Raw genomic sequence first — 24,594 nt, 5'->3', positions numbered from 1 at the left:
GTGTGATACCTGTGTGTGACAGTCGTCATTGTGTGTCTGTGTTCATATCGGTGTATATCAGTAAATTGTGTGTGTGTGGTGTGTGTGTGTGTGTGTGTGTGTGTGTGTGTGTGTGTGTGTGTGTAGGGGGCCTGTCTGTGAGGAGACATGTTCCCCAGGGCCTACCAAGGCCTGGTACAGACCATCTAGGGCTGAAGATGAGGTTCCAGAGACCTCACTGTGGCAGCCGAGAGCCCTTTGCCTCCCAAGAACCTGCAGGTGTTTCAGAGCCCGGGTGTCTGGTTCAGTCAGCGTGGCCTTGGTCTTTGCTGAACACCTGGCCCTTTGGGCCTTTCCCTGCCGGCGCTCCGGGGCTCTGGCCGCTGTCTCCAGGGCAGGGCTGGTTGGCTGTGTAAGAGCCAGGAAGCAGGGTCCCGGTGGCACCCTGGTGCGTGAAGGCCTTGCTGCCTGGTGCGATAATCAGGTACTCACAGGGTCCCTTCCTCTCTCTCGCGGAGGTTACATGGGGCGTTCCGGGGAATGAAGGAGTTGACAGGGCCTGACTAAGCTCCTGCCCTTCTGGAACTTTCTATGTGGTTACCACATGCCACACCCAGACCTCTGTAGTTCACCACAGGGTGGGTATCTGTGCAGCTGGGGCCGAGGGGGCTGGTCAGGGAGGGACCAGTGGCCTTGGGGGTTCTCTGTGGGCTCTGAAGCGGGGGTGTCATACGAGGAAAACCCAAGAACAGTATCAGAGCTCTCCATTTTTTAAGAACAGAAATGTTGAACCAATACACAGATGGACAGGATATCATGTTGGCAAAACAAATGCCCAGAACAAGGACATTTCTTTTCAATGATGAGACACTGATGCAGCCTTCATTTAGGAGCACTGCTTAGAACAGGAAAACAATAATAAAAATAATAATAACCTCAGTGTCCCACAGTAGGGCACTTCAGAATACCCGCCGGCTGTAATAGCTCCCTCTCTGGAACTTACATCCCTCTTGAGAGACTGTCCCACTGCTATGTTCGCTTCTCAGTTAAAGTCCTTGAAAGAGTTGTCTGGACTTGGTCCCCACTCCCCCTCCTTTTCTCTCTTGAACCCATTCCAAAGAGGCTGTCATCCCAACATGCCTCCAGAAGAGTGGACCAATGACCTCGTGTTCCAGAGCCAGCGATGGATTCTTTGTCCTCATCTAAGTCAGTGTCTCTGAGGACATAACCTGTTTTTCGCAGCTGGCTTTAGGATCTCCCGGTTTCCCTCCTGCCTCGAGGATTGCTCTTTCTTCAGATCTTCCACTGGATTCCCCTCTTTTTTACCCTGAAACACTGGCCCGGCCTCTATCTATACTTGTTCCCCAGTTGACCACAACCAGTTTCATGGTTTTCAGTGTCGACTAAACGCCACGATTTCCAAACTCATCTCTCTAGTTCTGCTTCTCTCCTGACTCTGGCTTCTCCGACACTTCACTAGTTAGATGCCTAGAGGCGCTTCACTCTTAACATGTCCAAAAGGAAAGTCTTGAACCTTATTCCTTCCACTCTGCCCCAGACTACTCCTCCCTCTGACATCCATCTCAGTAATGGTACTACCACCTACTCAAAAGTTCAAGCCACCAACTCGGAATTCATTCTAGAAACTCTGCACCCTCATCCCTCCTCCATTCCACCATGAAATCCCATTAGACTCCACCTTCAAAATGTATCCAGAAACTACTGCAACCACCTTGTCCTGAGCCACCATCATCACTTGCATGGATTATTGCCCTAGCATCCCTTTTTTTTTAAATTAATTTTTATTGGAGCAGAGTTGCTTTACAATATTGGGTTAGTTTCTGCTCTACAGCAAAGTGAATCAGTTATATGTATACATTTATCCCCTCCTTTTTGGATTTCCTTCCCATTTAGGTCAGCACAGATCATTGAGTAAACAGTAGGTTCTCATTACCTATTTATTTTATACATAGTAGTATATATATGTCAATCCCAATCTCCCAGTTCGTCCCACCCCTCTCTTCCCTCCTTGGTATCCATAAGTTTGTTCTCTACATCTGTAATTCTATTTCTGCTTTGCCAATAAGTTCATCTCTACTATTTTTCTAGATTTAGCATATAAGCGATATTACACAAGGTTTGTTTTTCTCTTTCTGACTTACTTCACCCTGTATGACACTCTTTAGGTCCATCCACGTCTCTGCAAATGACACTATATCGTTCCTTTTTATGGCTGAGTAATATTCCATTGTATATATGCCTGTGTCCCTATTTCTATCTTAAGCCTCTAGAATCTTTCTTCACCAAAGCCAGAGTGACTCTTTAAAACTGGAAATCAGACCATGTGACTTTGTTGCTCAAAAACTCCATTGTTCTTCCCACCACACTTAGGATTCAGATCCAAAGTCTTTACCACAGTCAACAAGATTCCATGTGAACCGGCTCCCATCTCCATCTCCACCTGGGTCTCCAGGCGCTCCCTCTCACTACACTACAACCTGTCTGGCCTTTTTGCTGTTCCTCAAACACACAGAGCGCCCTCTAGACTCCTGTCCCTTGCACTTACGTTTCCCTCTGCTTAGAATTCTTCCCCCAGATGTCTGCATGGCTGGCTTCCACTAACATCACAGAAGTCTCTGCTCAAATGTCACCTCTCAGAGAGGACTTTTCTGATTGCGCATGACTGACTGTCCCAGTTTGTCTTGGACCCTAGGGGTGTCCTGGGATGTGAGACTTTCAGTGCTTAAGCCAGTACAGTCCTGGGCAAACCAGGATGGTTGGCCACACTGCAGTACAAGTCCCACCGGTTCCCCATCCGGTGTAACACATCACTCTCTGGCACCTTATCCTGCAACTCTTTAATTGTTTATTTTCTGTCTTGAACTAGAACATCGGCTCTGCAAGTGCAAAGGCTTTTCTTGTTCACTGTTGAATCTCCAGCATCTAGATCAGAACCTGGAATATGGTTGGTGCTCAGTACCTATTTGACTAATGAATCAAGGGATGAACTGATAAGATAAATTATAGTACATACATAAAATGGAAAATTACCCAGCTAAAAAATGGTATACAAGGGCTTCCCTGGTGGTACAGTGGTTAAGAATACTCCTGCCAATGCAGGGGACACAGGTTCGAGCCCTGGTCCGGGAAGATCCCACATGCTGTGGAGCAACTAAACCCGTGCGCCACAGCTACTGAGCCTGTACTCTAGAGCCCACAAGCCACAATTACTGAAGCCCGTGCGCCTAGAGCCCGTGCTCCACAACAAGAGAAGCCACCACAATGAGAAGCCTGTGCACTGCAATGAAGAGTCGCCCCCCGCTCACTACAACTAGAGAAAGCCCGCAGCAACGAAGACCCAACGCAGCCAAAAATAAATAAATAAAATAAATTCATTTATTAAAAAAATGGTATACAAGCTTATGTGAATCAAAACGGGAACATACATGTGATACAATGTCAAGGCAAAAAGCAGGTTTCCAAATGGTAGGTGACCAGGAATACCATCTTTGTAAAGAAAGTATAGACATGCAAATAACCATCAAAAAAACGGCTGGAGGGACATGACCCAAGGTGACAGTGGGTTACGTTCCTTTTTATCTTTGTACCACTGTGTAAAAATTCTCAAAGTGTTGCTGTTCACTTAATACTTAGGTACTAAGTCCTGGTGGGAGCTTTGACATGCTTGCTGCCCCCAAACACACTCTCCCATCACCTTGACTGTGACTCCCACACCTGAGCAAACTCTCAGCATCTTTCTCTCCTGGTACCACTGCCCTCTGATTTTTCTGGCCAGAGGCTGAATGAACATCGATACTTTTTCCCCGACTCTTCAGACCTACAGAGACCCCTGCAAACTCCCGGCGGGGGGTAGTCCAAGCTCCTCCGTGAACCCTCCAGCCTGTTCCACCCCTAACTTGCCCCAGCCTAGACTTGCATCCCTCTGCCCCATCACTACACTCACCTGCCCCCATCTCCCTGGACCTGCTGAATGCGGTGGGAGTGCGGGTGGTGTCACACAGCTCCCTCTTCTTGGAACACTCCCCTGACCAATCTGGTCTGCTCAGCTAACCTTTGCACCTGTCCTCACTCGCCTTCCCCAGAAGCCCCGCCAGACCACCCCCAGTGCCATGAGCCCTAGCTCCCTTCCCTGGGCCCACTTCTGTTATTACACTGTCTTCACTCTGCTGTCATTTATTCCTTTACAAGCCTGCCTGCCCAGTGCCTAGCAATGACATACCAATAACAGTGCATACCAACTGGGTCTTATTTTGTTCCTGCAGTGCCATGGGTTAGGAACTATCATCATTGCTGTTTTAAAGAGGAGGAAACAGGCATGGAGAGGCGAAGTGACTTGACTGAGACATCTAGGTAGTAAATGATATAACTGGGTTTTGAACCCAGGCAGTCTGACTCCAAAGCCCATGGCCTGGAATTTCAGGAAGAAGTTAGGAATTTAGAAAAGAAAGGAATGAAGCTAGTGGGAAGGAAGTTAGGATTAAATGGGTTAGTTAGGAAGGAAGAAAATTAGGCAGCTGAGAAGGCAGAGAATTAGTTGAGAGGGAAGGAAGGAAAGGAGCAAAGAAGGGATGGAGGGGGACTTCCCCGGCGGTCCAGTGGTTAAGACTCTGCGCTTCCACTGCAGGGGGTGTGGGTTTGATCTCTGGTCGGGGAACTAAAGATCCCACAAAAAAAAAAAAAAAAAAAAGGAAGAAAAAGGAAGGGAGGAGGGAAATGATAGAAAAAATGAAGGAAGGGAGTTAGCAAGGAGGGTGTTAGGAAGGAAAGAAGTCCATAGGGTAGTTAGAAAGGAAATTAGCTAGGTAACTAGTTCCCCAGTTTGGTAGACCAACAGGCCGGCAGGCAGGTGCCCTGCTCACAGCTGAGCCGCTCACCTGAGAAGGCTGGATCCCAGCTCAGGTCCTGGGCAGCAGTTCCGTGCCCAGCTCTGCCTTCCGGCCTCTCTGCATGGTCCCTCTGACCTGAAACCCAACCCTGACTTGCCGAACAACCTTCCTGGTCAGGAGCGACCTGTCACCCACTCGCTCAGGCTCCCAAACCAGCTGAAGTTCAACCTCCCAGCCCTGCTGGCTGGGAACCGGCTGCAGGGCTTTCCAGTTACTAATTAACCGCTGGACCTGAATCACGATGCTGGCTGCTCCCACTGGCTCCTCCACGGGGCCCTGCCCTGGGGACCCTTTTGAAAAAGGTACAGCACAGCTTAAGTTGTGTGACCTTGGGCAAGCGACTCCAGCTCCCTGAGCCTCATGTGAATCGGTGATGACAGTGTGTGTTCTGCCTTACAGGGAGGAGCTCTGAAGTCCCTTTAACACTGTCACATTTCACTCTCTGAAATCTTCCCTCCGCCCCCCTCCACCGAACCCCACCTCCAATTCCAGCTCAGATGCTGACTCTCCCACATAGCCTTCCCTGATTCCATCAGCGGAGTCACTTTCCCTTTCTCTTAGAGCCTGGAGAACTGACCATTGAAAGGGCTTGTCTTGCACAGCCTCCCTGATGGGGACCACCCGCCTGCCTCTGGGATTAGCCCAATCATGGATCCATCGAGGGAGGGGCAGCTCATTCCCTCCGGAGCCAGTCTCATCACCTGATACCTCTGGCAGTCTCTTGTGTTGAGCCAAAGCCGGGGCACAGAGCTCACCTGGTCTTGCCCTGCCTGGGCACCGTCCTGGGAGGAGAACCATGGCTGAGCTGAGACCCATGCCCCGCTCAGCTTTTTGGAGAACTGAGGCTCAGGCACCAGGGCTCAGCTCGCCCCAGGTCTTCTCCTGCTTGATCTGAAGCTGCCCAGACCAAGGGTTCTAACTCAGGGAAGGCGTAGGGCCTGGCCTGCTGGACAGGTGAGAAAACCTCCGCTCAGTGCCCCCTTCTTAGCAGGCAACTCAAGAGTCTGACTGCCATGCTGCCTCCTTCGCTGCTTTTTTATTAAAATGTCAACAATTTCCCAGTCATTCTAGTGCCTTAGAAACTGGCTGCTCTAATGTGCTCTGGAGGAACCCTGCACACCTCATTCCCAGCCTCCGCCAACACACAGCGGCAGGTGTCTGGCTCCTGCCCCGAGAGAAGTGGTGGCTGGCCAAGGGCACCAAGCAAACCAGGGCAGAGCCCCGGGTCCTGCCCCTTTCCGGACAGAGCTGCGCCTGCTCTGCCAAGCTCCTCCTCCCCTACATCCCTCCTCCCACACACTCGCAAAGCCAGTTAAAAAAAAACAACAACCCACATAATGGTGTTGCATAAACTGTAGGGAAGAATTCCAACATACCGAAGACTTTGAAATAAACAGTGAAAGCTTCTCCTCCAACCCACCTTCAATCTCATTGCCAGGGGTAACTGCCGTTAACAAAACGGTGATTCTCCTTCCAGACTTTTGTCTGCGCCCTCATCTACATATCGCATCCATTTTCCCCCCAGAAAAATGGGCCGTACTATACATATTGTTCAGCAACTCACTTTCTTCCCCTCACACACAGCTTTCCATGTCAACACATACATTTTAAAAAACATCTGTATCACATTGCATATTGTGGGATTAATTTCCCATTCATATTTCCTATTCACTGTTCCTTTGCTGATGGATATTCAAACTGTTACCAAAATCACAGTAATTCTAAGCGGGGCGCAGAGAACATCTTTGTGTTAATATCCTGTGACCTTGGGCAAGCGTTTCTGTCTGATAAACTCCTGCAAGTGGGAATGCTGGGTTAATTTTGACCTATCTACCAAATTACTGTAACGAGCTGTACCAACTGACATGGCTATCGGCAGTGCTTAAACTTGCCCATTCCCCTCAAAATACTGCAGAAAATAGCCAAGGCCTCCCCTACCCTGATGCCACTGCAGTAAGGCAATCCCTTCCCATCTTCATCTTCCTTCTTCTTTCCCCTTCCAATCTCCCTGTCTCTTCTCTCTCAGTTGGCTGGATTCTGTAGTTTGGGTGTGAAGGTCAAAGGTTTCTTCTCAGGGATGAGAAGGGGAAACGAGAGCCTGAACCAATAGGAACCCACCTCCGTGAATATTCCCTCCACCTTGACATTCCTCAGCCCACTTTTCTGTGCTTTATCTGGTCCCCTGTCCCTACTCCCACCAAATACCCCACACTTGCACACACCCTCTCACACCTGCAGATTCACCCATAGGCCGAGGGAATAACAGGCATTGGACTGAAAAACCTGTTACCCAAGTGGGCTGGGCGCAGGACGCTTGGGCCAACATCGTTCACACACAGGCCAGAGATGAGCCCCCTAGTTTTCTCTTAGGAAAAAAGATTTTTAGAAAGTGATAAATGTACAAAATTTTAAAAATCAAGCTGGACTATGAGGTGGAGAATGAAAAACTTCAGTTCCTTGTCTCATTCCTCACCGACAAGGAACGCACTTCAGCTGCTTCCTTTGGTAATCACGTCCACGTGTCTAAATAGCATGATTATACTGCGATTCCTCCATCTGTCATTTTTAGAAATTCTCAAGTGGCTTCCTTCTTTTTCTTTTTCTTTTTTTAACACCTTTATTGGAGTATAATTGCTTTACAATGCTGTGTTAGTTTCTGCTGTATAACAAAGTGAATCAGCTATATATTTACATATATCCCCAGATCTCCTCCCTCTTGCGTCTCCCTCCCACCCTCCCTATTCCAGCCCTCTAGGTGGTCACAAAGCACCGAGCTGATCTCCCTGTGCTATGCGGCTGCTTCCCACTAGCTATCTATTTTACATTTGGTAGTATATATAAGTCCATGCCACTCTCTCTCTTCCTTCTTACAATATTTAGATCTCGCTCATCCAAATACACACTTCTGCTTTTCCTAAAGTTAATTAGTAATTGTCTCATTCGATGGCTTAAAATATCGAACATATACCTCTGCATACATACACACACGTATATAAATTCTCTCTCAAACTCTGATAGAGTTGAAAATAGCCTCCTAATACAATAATATATCGATTTCAGTTTGGTTGTTTTTTTTCTCATCCTTCCTGGAGACTTTCATCCTTCTGTTCTCATCTGGGCGGCTGCTCAGTTGTCAACTTGGCCCTTCCTTTCCCATCACTCTAGAAATTCCCTTTGTCCCTCTCCTTTTTTTAAAAATCAAATTAAATTAAATTTTTTTGGCCACGCTGCGTGGCATGCGGGATCTTAGTTCCCCGACCAGGGATCGAACCTGTGCCCCCTGCAGTGGAAGCACAGAGTCTTAACCACTGGACTGCCAGGGGAGTCCCCTTTTTGTCCCTCTCCTTGTTGGAGGTCCTATTTCCTGGATCCTATGTTGTCCTCTTTTTTTTTTTTAACATCTTTATTGGAGCATAACTGCTTTACAATGGTGTGTTAGTTTCTGCTTTATAACAAAGTGGATCAGCTATACATATACCTATATCCCCATATTTCCTCCCTCTTGAGTCTCCCTCCCACCCTCCCTATCCCACTGCTCTAGGTGGTCACAGAGCACCGAGCTGATCTCCCTGTGCTATGCGGCTGCTTCCCACTAGCTATCTACTTTACATTTGGTAGTGTATATATGTCCATGCCACTCTCTCACTTCGTCCCAGCTTACCCTGCCCCCTCCCCGTGTCCTCAAGTCCACACTCTACGTCTGCGTCTTTATTCCTGTCCTGCCCCTAGGTTCTTCAGAACCTTTTTTTTTTTTTTTGATTCCATATATATGTGTTAGCATATGGTATTTATTTTTCTCTCTGTGTGTCCTCTTTTTTTTTTTAATCTTTAAAATTGTGGTCAAATCTATATAAATAAAATTTGCCATTTTAACCATTATGAAGTGGACAATTCAGTACCATTAAGTTCTTTCAGTGTTGCACAACCACCTTCATTATCTATTTCCAAAAACTTTTCATCACCCCAAAGAGAAACTCTGCAGCTATTAAGCAGTAACTCCCACTTCCCCCTTCACCACAGCCCCTGGTAACCTCTAACCTACTTTCTGTCTCTATTGCCTATTCTAGATACTTCATATAAGTGGAATCATACAATATTTGTCCTTTTGTACCTGGCTTATATCACTTAGCAAAATGTTCATCCATGTTGCTTAGTCCATTTTATGGATGAATAATATTCCATTGTATGGGTGGATATACCAGTTTTTGTCTACCTATTCATCTATATTTTGTCTACCTATTCATCTATCAGTGGACACTTGGGTTGTTTCTACCTTTTGGCCATTGTGAATAATGCTTCAATGAACACTGGCATACAAATAATCCATTTTCACATCTTTTAGGTGTATATACTTAGGAGTGAAATTGCTGGGTAATATGGTAATTCTATATTTAGCTTTCTGAGGAACCAAACTTCTCCTTGAAGAGCCGAAGTTTTCATGGTGGCTGCATCACTTTACATTCCGACCAGCAGTTTCTCCACATCCTTGCCAACAATTATTATTTTTCTTTTTTTTTTTTTTCGATTAAGGCATCCTAGTGAATGTGACATGGTATCTCATTGTGGTTTTTTTTTTTTCTTTTTTCTTTTTTCCCGCCGTACGCGGGCCTCTCACTGTCGTGGCCTCTCCCGTTGCGGAGCACAGGCTCTGGACGCGCAGGCTCAGCGGCCATGGCTCACGGGCCCAGTCGCTCTGCGGCATGTGGGATCTTCCCGGACCGGGGCGCGAACCCGCATCCCCTGCATCGGCAGGCGGACTCTCAACCACTGCGCCACCAGGGAAGCCCTCTCATTGTGGTTTTGATTTGCATTTTTCCAACGACTAATGATGTTGAACATCTTCCCATGTGTTTATTAGCCATTTGTGTCAATGTATCTTCTTTGGAGAAATGTCTAGTCAAGTCCTCTGCCACTTTTTATTTGGGTCGCTTGTCTTTTTGTTGTTTAGTTTTAGGAATTCTTTATATATTCTGGATATTAAACTATTGTCAGATATAAAATTTGCACCTATTCTCTCCCTGCAGGTTTTCTTCTCACTTTTTTTTTTTTTTTTTTAAACATCTTTATTGGGGTATAATTGCTTTACAATTGTGTGTTAGTTTCTGCTTTATAATAAAGTGAATCAGTTATACATATACATATGTTCCCATATGTCTTCTTCTCACTTTTTTGATAATGTCCTTTGATAGACAAAAGTTTTTAATTTTAAAAAAATAAATTTATTTATTTATGTATTTATTTTTGGCTGTGTTGGGTCTTCGTTGCTGTGCACGGGCTTCCTCTAGTTGCGGCGAGCAGGGGCTACTCTTTGTTGTGCTGTGCGGGCTTATTGCAGTGGCTTCTTTTGTTGCAGAGCACGGGCTATAGGCACGCGGGCTTCAGTAGTTGTGGCTCGTGGGCTCTAGAGCGCAGGCTCAGTAGTTGTGGCACACGGGCTTAGTTGCTCCGCAGCATGTGGGATCTTCCCGGAGCAGGGCTCGAACCTGTCTCCTGCATTGGCAGGCAGATTCTTAACCACTGTGCCACCAGGGAAGTCCCCAAAGTTTTTAATTTTGATGAAGTTCAACTTATCTATTTTTTCTCTTTTGTTGCTTGTACTTTTCGTGTCACATCTAGAATCCATTGTCAATTCCAAGGTCATAAAGATTTACCTCTATGCTTTCTTCTAAGGGTTTTATGGTTTTAGCTCTTACATTTGGGTCATCGATCCATTTTGAGTTCATTTTTTATATAGTGTAAGGTAGGCATCGAACTTCACTTTTTTCACATGTGGAAATCCTATTGTCCTGTTCTTATCCCTATTGAATGGACCTGACACTCTTATCAAAAATCAATTGGCTGGGGCTTCCGTGGTGGCGCTGTGGTTAAGAATCCGCCTGCCGATGCAGGGGACATTGGTTTGAGCCCTGGTCCGGGAAGATCCCACATACTGCGGAGGAACTAAGCCCGTGCGCCACAACTACTGAGTCTGCACGCCTAGAGCCCATGCTCCGCAACAAGAGAAGCCACTGCAATGAGAAGCCCGCGCACTGCAACGAAGAGTAGCCCTCGCCTGCTGCAAGTAGAGAAAGCCTGCACGTTGCAAGTAGAGAAAACCTGCACGCTGCAACTAGAGAAAGCCCACATGCAGCAACGAAGACCCAACACAGCCAAAAATAAAAATAAATAAAATAAATAAATTTATTAAAAATATCAATTGGCCATAAATGTATGGGTTTATTTCTGGACTCACAGTTCTATTCAATTGGCCTTTAGGTCTGCCTTTATGTCAGTATCATACATGTTGATTACATTATCTTTGCAGTCAGTTTTGAAATCACAAAGTGTGAGTCCTCCAACTTTGTTCCTTTTCAAGATTGTTTTGGCTTTTGGGAGCTCCTCGCAATTCCATACAAACATAAGAATCACATGTTACATTCCTGCAAAAAAGGCCATTGGAATTTTGATAGGGTTTGCACCGACCCTATAGATCACTTTGGGTAGTATTGACATCTTAACAATATTGTCTTCCTACCCACGAATATTAATTCTTTCCATTTGTCATGTTGAGGAGGTTCCCTTCTATTCTTAGTTTTCTGACAGTTTTTATTGTGAAAAGGTGTTGGATTTTTGTCAAATGCCTTTTCTGCATCAATTCAGATGATCATATGTTTTCCCCCTTCATTCTAGTAAGGTGGCCTATTATATAGATTGGTTTTCTTATCTTGAAAAGACATATCCTTGCATTCCTGGGATCTTCCTCCTTTTTTATATACTCTCTCATTTTGATGGAACACACCCTCCGGTGGCTTCCTGAGGAAAGGTGCATAGGAGGTAAAAGTTTGAAACCTTGTACGTTTGAAAATGTTCTGCTTTCATATTTGACCGATAGCTTGGCTGGGTACAGAATTCTAGGGTAGAAATAATTTTCCTTTGGAATTGTGAAGACATTGCTCCTTTCTCTTGCTTCCAGCATAGCTATTGAGACATTCAGTGCTACTGTAATTCATGTTCCTTTGGATGTGACCTGTCTTATTCCCTCTGGAAGCTTTTAGATCTTCTCTTTGTTCTCATTATTCTGACATCTCACTGTAATGAGGCTTGGTATCATTCCTTTTACATCCATTGTGCTGGGCATTCAGTGTGATTTTTTAATTTGTCTCTCTGTGAAATTTCCTTTTTTTTTTAAGTTTGTTTTTGTTTCATATAATTTGTTTTCTCTGTTCTCTCTTAATGGCATTCCTGTTAGTTGTATATTGGACTTCTAGTTAGTCCTCTAATTTTCTTATTCTTTCCCATTTTCATCTCTTTTTTTATTCCACTTTTGCGGCAATATCAACTTTATCTTTCAACACTTGTATTGAATTATCTCTGCAATCACATTTGAAATTTCCAAAAGTCCCTACTCATCACTCAATATTTCTTTTCCTTTTTTTTTTTTTTTGCGGTACGCGGGCCTCTCACTGTTGCGGCCTCTCCCGTTGCGGAGCACAGGCTCCGGACGCGCAGGCTCAGCAGCCGTGGCTCACGGGCCCAGCCGCTTCCCGGACCGGCGCACGAACCCGCGTCCCCTGCATCGGCAGGCGGACTCTCAACCACTGCGCCACCAGGGAAGCCCCTCTTTTCCTTTTATAGCAGCCATGGCTGGTAGACGATTAACTTTGGACAAATGGAAGGATCAATTATTCCGCTATGATAGCAGGAAAGAAGGAAGGATGGATGTAGGTAGGAGGGGACTGGAAGATGAGGTGGCTGGAAGGTGGGGTATTCCTTCTGAGGACCCCCATTTTCTCTGTGACATAGATGGTGAGGACATCTATTGAGACAACTAGGAAGGTGATGGGGTAGGAGGTTTGAGGAGCATGAAAAGGGAAGTCAAACCTAATCCACCACCCGCCCTCCAAATTCCAGCTGCTTCCTGGGCAGCCCTAAGGGTTGACACTGAAGCCAGAGATCATCAGTCAACCATGGCACAAATCGACTCGGTAAGGTAAGTTCCTGGTTAAGGTGTGGAGAAGATGGGCTCTTGGACAGCTCCATGGCTGGTATTCTAGCCAAGCAGTCTGGCTAAAGCAGTGGGGCAGAGGAATTAAGGATGCTGACAGAAAGGCGTTGATGTGATTGAATTTTTCTGCCACTTTCCCATCAGCTCATACTATCTCTGGGAACCTAAACAAATTCTAACTGTTCAGTTTGACATTTCCACACCCCAAAATTTGAGGTTATTTTAAAAACCAGAGGCTTCATTGAATTTTCTGCCCTTGACCATTTATAAACTGTCAAGGATCAGGCCATTTTCACACTGTTTTCAGGGGGTTCCCATTGTTTACATTTCTCAGTGTTGACAAGTATACCCATTTATCTTTATCCTTTGTTTTTTAATCTTTAAAATAGAATAAAAATCAGGCTCTTTAGGACCCCTAACAGCAAACAGAATGCTTTATTCTCTTCAATGATGGCAAAATATTCATCTTGTGTTTTCTGGATGTTGGATCATGAAAAGAGAAACAGACTCAGAGCAAATCATCCCGTTCTTCAGGTTTATTTATGTTGTTTCAATACACGGACAAAATACACCACATTTTGTCACTTTTTCTCTCTCAAGAGTCAAGAGTGACTTTATCTTTAACCAGAGGATTCTCTTAAAGAACACGCACATGTGCGTGCACACACGAACACGCGCACACACACTCTCTCTCTCTCTCTCTCTCTCTCTCTCTCTCTCTCTCTCTCGCGAGGCAAGTACAAAAAACATTAACTCCACCAAAGTGCATGTGAATGAAAGTGCAAACAGGCTTCATTTTTGAACTCTGGGATCATTCTCTCTGCTTCATAAATTAAACAGAAGGCGTCTCACTGCCCTAGGCCGGGGCTGGGCAAGGGCTGGGAGAGGCTGCCGGGGCCAAAGGGTATGTGGTTCCTGCCGCTGGAGAGCTGGGCGGAGGGCACAGGGCAGCGGTGCCAACTCCCTCCCCTCACCCCTCACCGCACGCGCCCAGGTCAAGGTGCAATAATCTCATTGGGGAAGGGATAGGGGTGAAGCGGCAGCGGGGTCGACAGAAGGCAGATTTCTTTCCCCCTTTTTTATGATTTGGTTTCTTTGCAGAGTTTGATGTTGGCGCAGACAGTGCTGAGGCCTCCAAGTTCAGAGGCCTGGGGGCCCTTTTCTCCAAGGCCCTTGGTCCATCCTGTCTCTCCTGTAGACAAGCATTAGGATGGTGGTGGACAGACCCACATGGCACAGCCGTCCCAGCGGCACTCCTTAGAAGCGGAGAGGCCCCACAGCACAGCTGTGTGTGCTTGCTGTCTTCTCCTCACACCAGAGTCAACGAGCATCTCTCCCCAGTTTCACAAGGAGCAGACGAGGCCACGGAGCTGGTGGGATTTACTGCCACCCAAGCAACCAAGAGAGAGAGGCTCAGCTTGCTCCACCTTACTCCTGGCCAAGGGGGCCCCAAGCCTCTGTAAATCCAACCCCCAGCCCGAGGCAGGGCCTGGCCGAGCCCTCCCAGGAAGGTAGGGCCTCTGAGGACCGTCTGCGGCCCTGCAGCAGCTCAGCTGGGGGAGTTGAATGGCTGCCCTGGCCAAGCTGCCTCTGTGAGAGAAGGTTCCCTCCTGGGCTGGGGCAGGAACTCAACAGAGCTTTGGGTTTCCCGAAGATAAAGCTTCATATTTTAACAATAATAGCCCTTGACATTTTCCCAGCACCAAGGCTCACACCTGCACCCTGTCAAACACTTCCAAGAGTGCCCTACACGCACCCGCACATACACATCACATGATGGACAGGAGGGGTCTGGGGAAGGCCCCTGGCTCCACAGGAGCTTGGCGGTGGCTCCGCACCTCCATGTGTGGGGCTGGCTCTTGCCATGGCCTCTGCCCCACCCCTGTAGGGTGGGAGGCGGGTTTGGCAGTGGCTCAGCAGAGGCTAGGCCCCCTCCTGGACAGAAAGGTCAAAGTCCCAGAGCCCTGGCAGGCACCTGGCTGGCAGTGCAAGACAGATGGAGAGTGGTAAGAGAGGCTTAAGGGACATGGAGACATCGAAGATAGAATTCACCTTCTTCACAACTCCCAACTTCAAGGGGTGTTTGTAAGACTCCCCAAGAGCAAGACATTTAAGGGACAGGTTGAATGTGATGCCATGGGGTGTATGTGCCAGGTAGCATGCTACATCCCCACGGCAGGAGGCCTGGCAGGCATAGGGCCCTCACCCCCCGGGCAACACGTTGGCTGAGACCCATGGCTGCAAAGAAGGATGCTATACCCAGCTTTGAAAGCCACCACGCCTGCCGGACTGCCCTGCTGGCCCAAGGCCCGAGGTTATATGATGTACCCTGGGGCTGGCCTCAGCCACCTAGCCAGCCAGGGTGCCTCTTCTCCACACTTGACACAGAAGGGGTGTAAGGGGGACATCGTAGAACCTTAACCTCTGCTACAGAAGTTAAACAGGTTCTAACCACCCGCTCTACTGGGAACAGGACGGGGCATGGGACACTAAAATACCATGTGGTCCAGAACTGGGCGTGTTGAAGAAGGCATCCTGGCTCAGAATCCCCCACTTCCAGGCAAAAAAGAGAGAAAGGCAGTCAAAGCCTCCCAATGGATCCTATGAAGACATATCTCTGGGGCTCACCCGTCTAAGGGGGAAGAGCCAGCGGGGTCTGGCTGGGCCACGCCCAGGAAACCAGACAGCAGAATGTGGGCAGCAAAACCAGCAGACAGACAGAGGGGAGGTGTCTTTTTGAATAAATACATTTTCGGCAGGGTCGCTTCCTGATAGGAGGAAAGGAAGCAAGAGCGCAGAGAGATGCCAAAGAGAAAAGGGCCTCAGATTGGAGGACTCCTGTTCTACCAGACTGTTCTTAACGGCTGAGAGAAAGACCCTTTGGTGATGAAACAAGTCGCTGGAGATGCGGGGCCGCCATGGGTGGGGCACCTTCAAACTTCTCCATCAGTGGCGCTCCCCCCGCCCAGTCTCACCCTCACCGGTGTGCCCGGTGGCAGATGAGCTCTAGGACTCGGGGGCTAGGACTCCATCCTCCCCAGGGCTCCTCTGCTTCCCTGGACCTTGTACAAGGCAGCCCCGGAGAGAAGGACCACCCCTGATAAGGGACAGAGGGTGGCAGGGGCACGGATGGGATGTGAGGAACTCGAGCCGGGAAGGAAGCAGCAGCCGCAGAGGGAGATAAGTTAAGAGACCAGCCCTGAGCCGGTCACTTTAAGGTGTCGTCGGCGTTTTTGAACATGAGAATGGCGTTATAGATCTTCAAGGCTGGGCCCAGCTTGACACTCATGATCTTCACAATGTCCGCCTGTGTCAGCAAAAGGAAGGCCTCGCCGTCAATCATCTGAGGAGTTGCGGGAGGGAGGTGGAAAGCGGAGAAGGTGGAGAGGGTCACGGGGAAGGAGGGGGTGTGTGTGGGGAGTGGAGAGGGAGAAAGAAAATAGGAGTAAAGGACAGATGGGGGGAAGGGAAACAGGAGGGAGGGGGAGAGGGAGGAGAAAGGACAAGGGAGGGAGGAAGGAAAAAAGGAAGACAGCAATGGGGAGAGAGAAGGAAAGAAAGATATCCACTGGTTTCCCCACGTCCACACACAGACACAGACACACACAAACACATGCACGCACACGTGCTCTAGCTCTGTCTCTTTCTGCTGGCTGGTCTGGATTTCAGTATGTGTTTACATAATGTCCTCTGAGTCCTCACTGACAGCGGCTTCAAAATACCTGCTGTTGCTGTGCCCACATAAGGGTCAATCTTGGCACTGCGAATAGTAAATAAGCAGACACCGAGGGCATTCCCACGTGCTGCAGGCTGAGCGCTACCATGTTACCTATGAGCTATTCCTGAGAAGGAAGGGGCAGCGGGGAAGGAAGAGAGGAAGAGAGAAAAAGAGAGATTAAATCTGAACCTAACCAACCTCTGCACCTGACATCCAGTTTATAAGAAACACAGGGGAGAGTGGACCTAGTTAAACGACACCACGAGGAAGCAGTGAGACAGATCTAGAAGTTCACATTCACCAAGACTGTTTCCAATGTCACACACACACACAAAAATAAAAAAAGGAGAGGAAACTATTCTAGAATAGAAGATATTTAAGAGACATAACAACCTAAACCAACTGTGTGGACCTTGCTTGGGTCCTGGCTCAAAAACACCAACTGCAAAAGATACTCTGGGCACGAGCAGAGAAATTTGAATACAGGCTGGGTATTAGGTGATATAAAGGAGCTACTGTCCACTTGTTCAGTGGGATAACAAGGTTGTGGTTATGCGGAGAAAGACTTTAGTTTTTAGAGATGCGTGCTGAAGTACTCAGGGGTGAAATGTCATGATGGCCATTATCTACTTAAAACTACTTCATCTGGGACTTCCCTGGTGGCGCAGTGGTTAAGAATCCGCCTGCCAATGCAGGGGACATGGCTTCGAGCCCTGGTCCGGGAGGATCCCACGTGCCGCGGAGCAACTAAGCCCACGAGCCACAACTACTGAAGCCCGTGAGCCTGGAGCCCGTGCTCCACAACAAGAGAAGCCACCGCGATGAGAAGCCCACGCACCGCAACGAAGAGCAGTCCCTGCTCGCCGCAACTAGAGAAAGCCCGCGTGCAGCACCAAAGACCCAATGCAGCCCTAAATAAATAAATAAAATAACCTTTCTTAAAAAAAAACAAAAAAACCCTGCTTCATCTAAAAATAGGTGAAGCAGGGCTTCGCTGGTGGCGCAGTGGTTGAGAGTCCGCCTGCCGACGCAGGGGACACGGGTTCGTGCCTCGGTCCGGGAGGATCCTACATGCCGCGAAGCGGCTGGGCCCGTGAGCCATGGCCGCTGAGCCTGCGTGTCCGGAGCCTGTGCTCCGCAACGGGAGAGGTCATAACAGTGAGACGTCCGCAAAAAAAAAAAAAAAAGGTGAAGCAAATAATTGTTAATTCTCCAGGATAGGGAGATGGGTAGGGAAAGGGAGGGGAGAAGCCCATTGTGGAGGAGGGAAAGAGATGCAGACAGCCAGGGCGGGAGATGGGGCTAGGGGTAGGGTATGGTGAGCACAAGGGCCTTTTCTCTCAGCGGGTGGGCCTGGCTGGGCTGCGGAGCCTCTGGGCAGGAGGGCCATGTGGCTCCTGGTCCCACCATTTGGCCTGAAGAATCCCCTCCTCTGGGTACTGGGACCCCTTTTTTGAAAAGGTATCATCCCTCCTATGCTCCCTCCTTAAGAATCATGGCAAACAAAACACTTCTATGGTGTTTCTTATATGGCCAACACTGTTCTTAAACACTTTTCGTATATTAACTGATTTAATAATTCTCACAACACCCCTCTGAAGCAGTACCAGTATTAATTACCCCCATTTTACAGGTGAGGAAACTGAGGCAGAAAGACTAAGGAATTTGCCCTCATCACATGATGCTGGGCCAGGCACACAGCAGACTTCGATAATTATTTGCCGAGTAAATTAAACAAATACATGAGAGCTACAATAAAGGTGACAAAGGGAGGACTGGGCAGACTTTTCTTAGGCCCATCAGTGCCAGCCACCAGCCTGAACAGACTACCCCTAAGACCATCTATCCGATATGCTCTAATTTCTCACTCATGAAGCATCCCTCTAATGAACGGTCTGTGCCCTGGCTGGAAAGAATCCTGACTCATGTCCCTGAAAGCATCAGTTCAGCCAGAGAAAGCCCATTCCTTGGAGCACGGTCCTCCCTGGGGAAATGGATGACATGGACCAGATCCCGGAGAAGGTGATCCTCAGACCCTGCAAAGGTCCTCCTCCACCCTGAGACTCTATTTGATGCCCGTGGGCCACCAGCACACCTTCCCCGCTTTTGCCATTGCTTTTTTGTTTCACAGATCATGCTGAACTGAGATACACAGCAGATGTTCCTGGGAGAGATAGACCTCTTCCTAAAAAGGGGAGGATGCCCAAGGATAAAACTCTGGGGTGATTCCACAGCTGGCTAAACCACTGCACTCAGAGCGTTGATTTGTGACCTGCTGTCACCTACAGGAAGATCTCTAATGGGTGTCACGTGCTCCTGCTCTGACTCATTAAACACATGCGGTGAAGACTTGGCGGAAGACACAGAAAGCTTAGTTTTCAAATGTACAAGTTGTGTGAGGCTGGAAAGCCCTATGAATATCAGAGATGACAGAATCAAGATTTAAAACAATGAGACTATGAAACCAATGAGAGAACATTTAATAGGGATAAATGTAAAGTTTTACATTAGGCTAAAAAAAAAAACCAAAAAAAAAACCCCAGTGGTACAAGGAACACACTGGAAAATTTGGTTAGACTATAATAGATAATTGACAGAAAAGGCACTTGGGGGACTTTGATGAACTCCAGACTGGTGTGATGTGGCTGTAATAAAGCTAGTGCAAACTTAAGTTTTGCCAACAAAAACATAGGGTTCAAAACTGGAGACGGAGAAAACAATGCAAATGCCCACTAACAGAACTGTGGGATTTTCATAAAACAGAGCACTTCTCAGAAATAAAAAGGAGCTAATTGCTGGTGTACACTATAACATGCATGAACCTGCAAAACATTACACTGAAGAGAGACAAACGCAAACGAGTACGTGCTGTATGATTCCACTTACGTGAAGTTCAAGAACAGGTAAAACTAATTTATGGTGCTAGAAATGAAAACAGTGGTTGCCTATGAGAGCTGACGAAAGGGGCCAGGAAAGAACTTTCTGGTATGATGGAAATGTTTTATATCTTGATTGACATGTTGGGTTCAGGGTGTACACAGTTCACAAAACTTGTAGAACTGTACTTTTAAGATGTGTGCATTTCACTCCATGCATATTTTACCTCCATTAAGAAAACAAAACATCTAGGTGTCAGTTCATAGGTTGTAACAAAGGTCCCACTCTGGTGGGGATGCTGATAATGGGGGAGGTTGTGCATGTGTAGGGGGCAGGCGGTACGTGGGAACTCTCTGTACCTTCCTCTCAATTTTCCTTGAACCTAAAACTGCTCTAAAAAAAAATAAAGTCTTTTTAAAAACAAAAGCATCAGACATACAGGGGAGCAGCAGCCCAGTGTGTTCTGTGTTGGTCAGACGGCATCTGAAACTTGGGGCATAGACACATTCTGATAAGAAGATCATCAACCCAGAAGGCAAGCACCCAGAGTGGGGAGGAGTTTGGGAGCGCCACCACCCAAGGGTCAATGAAGAAACTGGCTGTGTTGGGCCTGGATAAAGAGATTCTTTCAGGGAAAGAGGAATATACTTCTTTCTCCTGGGCACCTGACCTGGAGGTGGCATCTATGGGGAGCTGAAACCACGCTCTCTTGGGCTAAGGGGGGTATGTGCATTCTTTGGAAGGAAGACCTAAACAAACTGAAAGGTCCCTTCCAATTTCAAACTCTACGAATTAGGCGAGTCATGATAAAGCTCTTTATTTGAGGACAGCTACACATTGAAAGCCAGAAACACCATGGATTGAGCTCTCCCTGTATCAGGCATGTGGCTATAGTGATGTGATTTGTATATTACTCTACAGCATTGGTAGATCATAATATAGATGCTGATGACATAGTTACACTAGACATTCTGGTATAGTGATCCACTCATCATTCCCAGCGCTCACATGGCCCTGCAAGGCAGTCATCATTACACCCATTTTATCTCTATTTTTTTGGCCATGCTGCATTGGGATCTCAGTTCTCCAATCAGGGACTGATCCTGGGCCATGACAGCGAAAGCACCAAATCCTAACCACTAGACCACCAGGGAACTCCCCACCTCTATCTCACGGATGAGAAGATGCAGGCTCAAAAGAGCTCCAACCAGCAGAACTAGGATTCAAATCCACCTGTCCACAAAACTAGTGGTCTTTCACCTACGGTTCACTGCTTCTCAACTTTGGTAAGCTTTCGGGTCTTAATTTTAAGTGTGTGTTAGGATGCTTGCAGTAAATGGCAATGGCTGTGCCAGTGAAAATACACTTTAATTGACTGCCATTGAGGAAGCTAAGTTTGGAAAACAAAAGTTCGAGCAGAGAGCACAATTTCTGTTGTGAATGGAATCCCGCTTCCAGGATGGTTTCCCTTCCTGAGGACGGTCTGAACAGAGGGTTTGGTTCCCAAGCTGGGCCATGGTGTGTACCAGATTTTTCCCAGAGACGTGGGTCACTATGACTGGTCCCCCTAGGTGGGACGACAGAGGGCCCTCTCTAGTTGGGGGCAGTGCTGGGGAGGGCTCCTGCATCCTGCTATCTCAACGATGGTGACCCTCCTCTGTCCCCACCCTGCGCTTTGCACCTTACCTCATCTTTGAAGAGCCGTGCTTGGTCCTCACAACCTGTCAGGGTCTGAACAAAGCCGAAGACCTTGGAAACCAAAGAAGATGTGTTGCCAAGGCGACGGGGCTCAGGAGAGGAGGGAGGAGGCCGGCCTACCCGGCCTTGGTGCCTCCTGGGCTATGGCAGTGTTGCTTTCTCTTATCAGCCTAAGAGGATCTTGCATCTCTGAGCTGCTGAGTGAGCGAGGTGGGGCCCCTTGCTCCCGAGGCCCAGGCCTGAGCCTGTCTCTCCTGCTAGACTAGCAGCACGCCCTCCTCCCCATGCACTAGGATGGGCCTATCAGACAGTCCCTCAGTTCCCCCCAAGGCCCCCATTGAGCAGCTGGGAGGGACTGTGGACCGCAAGAGGTTGAGTCAGGAGCAGTGTGGGCCTCTGCCCGACAGGGGCCTTTCCTGAGCCCTCCTGCCAGGGTGCGGTGAGGGCAAAGCAGAGGAGGAGGAAGAGGGAGGGGTCCTCACCTCATTGATGGTCCACTTGGCGACTGTCGAGGCCGAGATGCCCGCCACTCCTGGTAGGAGCTTGCGGTGCTGCTCCCAGCACGCTGACAGTGACCGGTCGGGGTGGGCCGACAGGGCCGACATGAAGAGGGACTGGTGCATGACGTCAGTGGTCAGTGCTGGAAGGCAGAGGCAGAGGCAGAAGCAGAGGCTGGCGGCCAAGGCCGAAGGCTAACCTGGTCTCTGAAGCCCGCTCATCCCCAGGCCACCTGAGAGACTGGCTGGCAGAGTGGGCAGGACCATGGCCCCTTTCGGATAGCCCTGCAGAGCCAAGAGGGTGATCCGGATCTCCTGACTCCTCATCCAGGGCTCGCCCCTTGGGGTAAAGTGGGTTCCTCACGTTACAGACTGTGTAGGATGTCCCCACCCCCAACCTTCTGAGGCTGCATCACCCTGGGCCCTTCGAGGATGCTCTTCTCTCCTGGATCTGCTGTAGCATCCCAGAAACACCACTAGATACCTTGCATCAAAATGGCCCCCAACATCCAAGCAACCTCAGCCCGGATATCAAAAGTCCATTCTGGGGCTTCCCTGGTGGTGCAGTGGTTGAGAGTCCGCCTGCCGATGCAGGGGACACGGGTTCATGCCCCGGTCCGGGAAGATCCCACATGCCACGGAGCGGCTGGGCCCGTGAGCCATGGCCGCTGAGCCTGCGCGTCCGGAGCCTGTGCTCCACAACGGGAGAGGCCACAACAGCGAGAGGCCCGCGTATCGCAAAAAAAAAAAAAAAAAAAAAGTCCATTCTGCTTGTCCTCCTTTTCCTAAGTCCTTTTGGGCCCCCATTCTTGCAGCCTCAGGGGGATCCTGTTTGAGAATCAGGATCAGCCTGCCCAGCCTGACACGCACCTGCTACCTGCTGCCTCTGTCTCAAGCTCTACTCCTCCCCACTACGTCCCCAGCCGGGTCTACTTTATTCTCTGCGTACCAGACCCCGGTCTACTCAGGCACATCTGGGGTGACCCCTGACCCACTCGGCATGCTGCCTGTCCCTCTGCTTCCTGATCTGTTCCTGGAACCCCTGGCTCCCAACTCCAGCCTCCAAGCGGCTCTTCGATTTGGTGAGTGACCCTGTTCTACCTGGCTTCCTCTTTGGCCAGGCTTGGTGGCTGTCTGCTTGGACTTCATCTACTTCTGGCCACTCTGGCAAACCTGGTCCATACCCACTTTACCTGCCGTGGATGGGCCACATGGCCACTGTCCCATGGGGCTTGCCCTGTCTCTGCCCAGAATCCAAGACAGCTGGCTCTATCCTGTTCAGGTGGTAACTCTAGACTCTCGTGAACGCGGCCCCCCACTGCCCTCCTCTTGCAGGCCCACCCTGCTCATCACATTGTCCTTGCATCCCTCCTCTTCGCGTCAGCCTTTCACCCTGACTCCTTGCACCTCACAATTATCCTCAGAATCTCTGGGATCCCGTTTCCAGCCCCACTGACTGTTCTTCTGTAACTCAGCCCGCCTGCGGCCTCTCTGCTCATCAGCCCAAACCCATTTGGGGTGCACCCCGGACCTCCCGTGACAGCTACTGCGACCAGCGCTTCATTTACCTGCCCTCAGGTCTGGCCTCCTGTCCACCAGGTGCCCCTCTCTGAAGCCCTGTGTCTGGTGCTCCGTGTACGCTGGCAAGGAATCTGGGAGCTGTGCTGCTCCTTATCTTTCTTCCCCAGAGCACAGGGCAGGAGCTTTTGCAGGCACCTGTGATATTTTATCTAACTGCAAAACATCTAGCTGCAGGTCAGAAACAGCTCCTCTTGTTCTTTTTTTTTTTGGCTTAAAAGCAACAGAAATGTATTCCTCACAGTACCACAGGCTGGAAGTCCCAGATCAAGGCACCAACAGATTCAATATCTGGTGAAGGTCTGCTTCCTGACCCACAGGCTGCCATCTTCTCACTGTGTCTTCACATGGCAGAAGGGGCAAGGGGTCTCTTATAAGGGCACTAATCCCATTCTCAAGGGCTCCATCCTCATGACCTAATCACCTCCCAAAGGCCCCACCCCATATACCGTGACACTGGGGATTAGGTTTCAACATATGAATTTGGGGGGGATACAGACGTTCAGTCTATAGCACTATTATTATTGGAGGTTAATAACGGCGTGCTGAATAGGCACTGCGGAAAGGCAGGGGAACCACGGCGGGGGGGGCAGTGGGGTTAATGCAATATAATAGAAAACACAAACTGGACTCAGAATCAGGAAATGGGGTTAGTTCCTTACTAACTTGCTCTTTAGTCCTGGGCAGGTCATTTAACATGGGCCTCAGTTTCTCCATCTGTAAATAAACTGGTTGGGTAAGGAAATCACTGCTGTTTCCTCATTCCTTCCAACAGCTGACACTCATGGGGTGTGAATGGCCCTGCGAACAGGTGAGCACAGGTGAGGCCTGTCCTCTCCAGGCAGTCTCCCCCAGGGAGCTGTTTCCCAGCAAACCCACAGGGAGGAGGTCTACCCACAGATGCGTGAGAAGACTCCTCCGGAACGAAATCCAGAGTGACAAGTGTCCCCTCTGGGAGAGCCAGCTGGTGGAACGGGGAGCTCTGCCCAGAGGTCAGAGGCCTGGGCTCTGTCCCCCACCCTGTCCCTGAAGTGCTTCAGGCCTTGGGTGAGTCCTTCCCGGTCCAATCTGGGCCACAGCCTCAGTCTGTGGGAAGAGTTCTCAGGATAATTCTGGAATGAACACAGTAGGCAAGAGCCCTCTGGCAGTCAGAACATGGAAGCCAACAAGGTGTACCAGGATGGGATAGAAGAGGTGCCCACGGCAGTCCCGTCTCTGAAAGTCCCCACTCTGAGGGCCGGGAGGCAGGCCAAGACCCGCCTCACTCAGGCCTGAGGCTGCGGGAATTGCCTTCTGTTTCTACCAAGAGGAAACAGTATGGAACAGCAGCAAGAGGGAGTCAGGCAAGACATCAGG

General features: G+C 48.9%; 1 protein-coding gene across 4 annotated transcripts in view; it reads right to left on the bottom strand.

The window, feature by feature from the left end:
- Window positions 1-9,928: 9,928 nt before the first annotated feature.
- Window positions 9,929-24,594, bottom strand: part of L3MBTL1 (L3MBTL histone methyl-lysine binding protein 1) — a 36,925-nt gene continuing 22,259 nt past the window's right edge. For 2 of the 4 annotated variants that reach the window (XM_089896928.1, XM_089896930.1), the window contains 3 exons: window positions 21,646-21,803; window positions 21,152-21,214; window positions 9,929-16,213 (listed from right to left, as the gene is read on the bottom strand). In XM_089896928.1, coding sequence (XP_089753054.1) covers window positions 16,079-16,213; window positions 21,152-21,214; window positions 21,646-21,803 — 356 coding nt within the window. In that variant the 3' untranslated portion in view covers window positions 9,929-16,078. Of the gene's footprint in view, window positions 16,214-20,831; window positions 21,215-21,645; window positions 21,804-24,594 lie in introns of those variants that run through there. The other 2 variants (XM_089896929.1, XM_089896927.1) reach the window with 2 other exon arrangements.

This window comes from Delphinapterus leucas, chromosome 15 (assembly GCF_059928025.1).
Source record: "Delphinapterus leucas isolate spDelLeu-1000000601 "Yukka" chromosome 15, BTC_Dleu_Yukka2, whole genome shotgun sequence".
NCBI lineage: Eukaryota > Metazoa > Chordata > Mammalia > Artiodactyla > Monodontidae > Delphinapterus > Delphinapterus leucas.
This window is presented reverse-complemented; position numbering and strand designations above follow the sequence as displayed.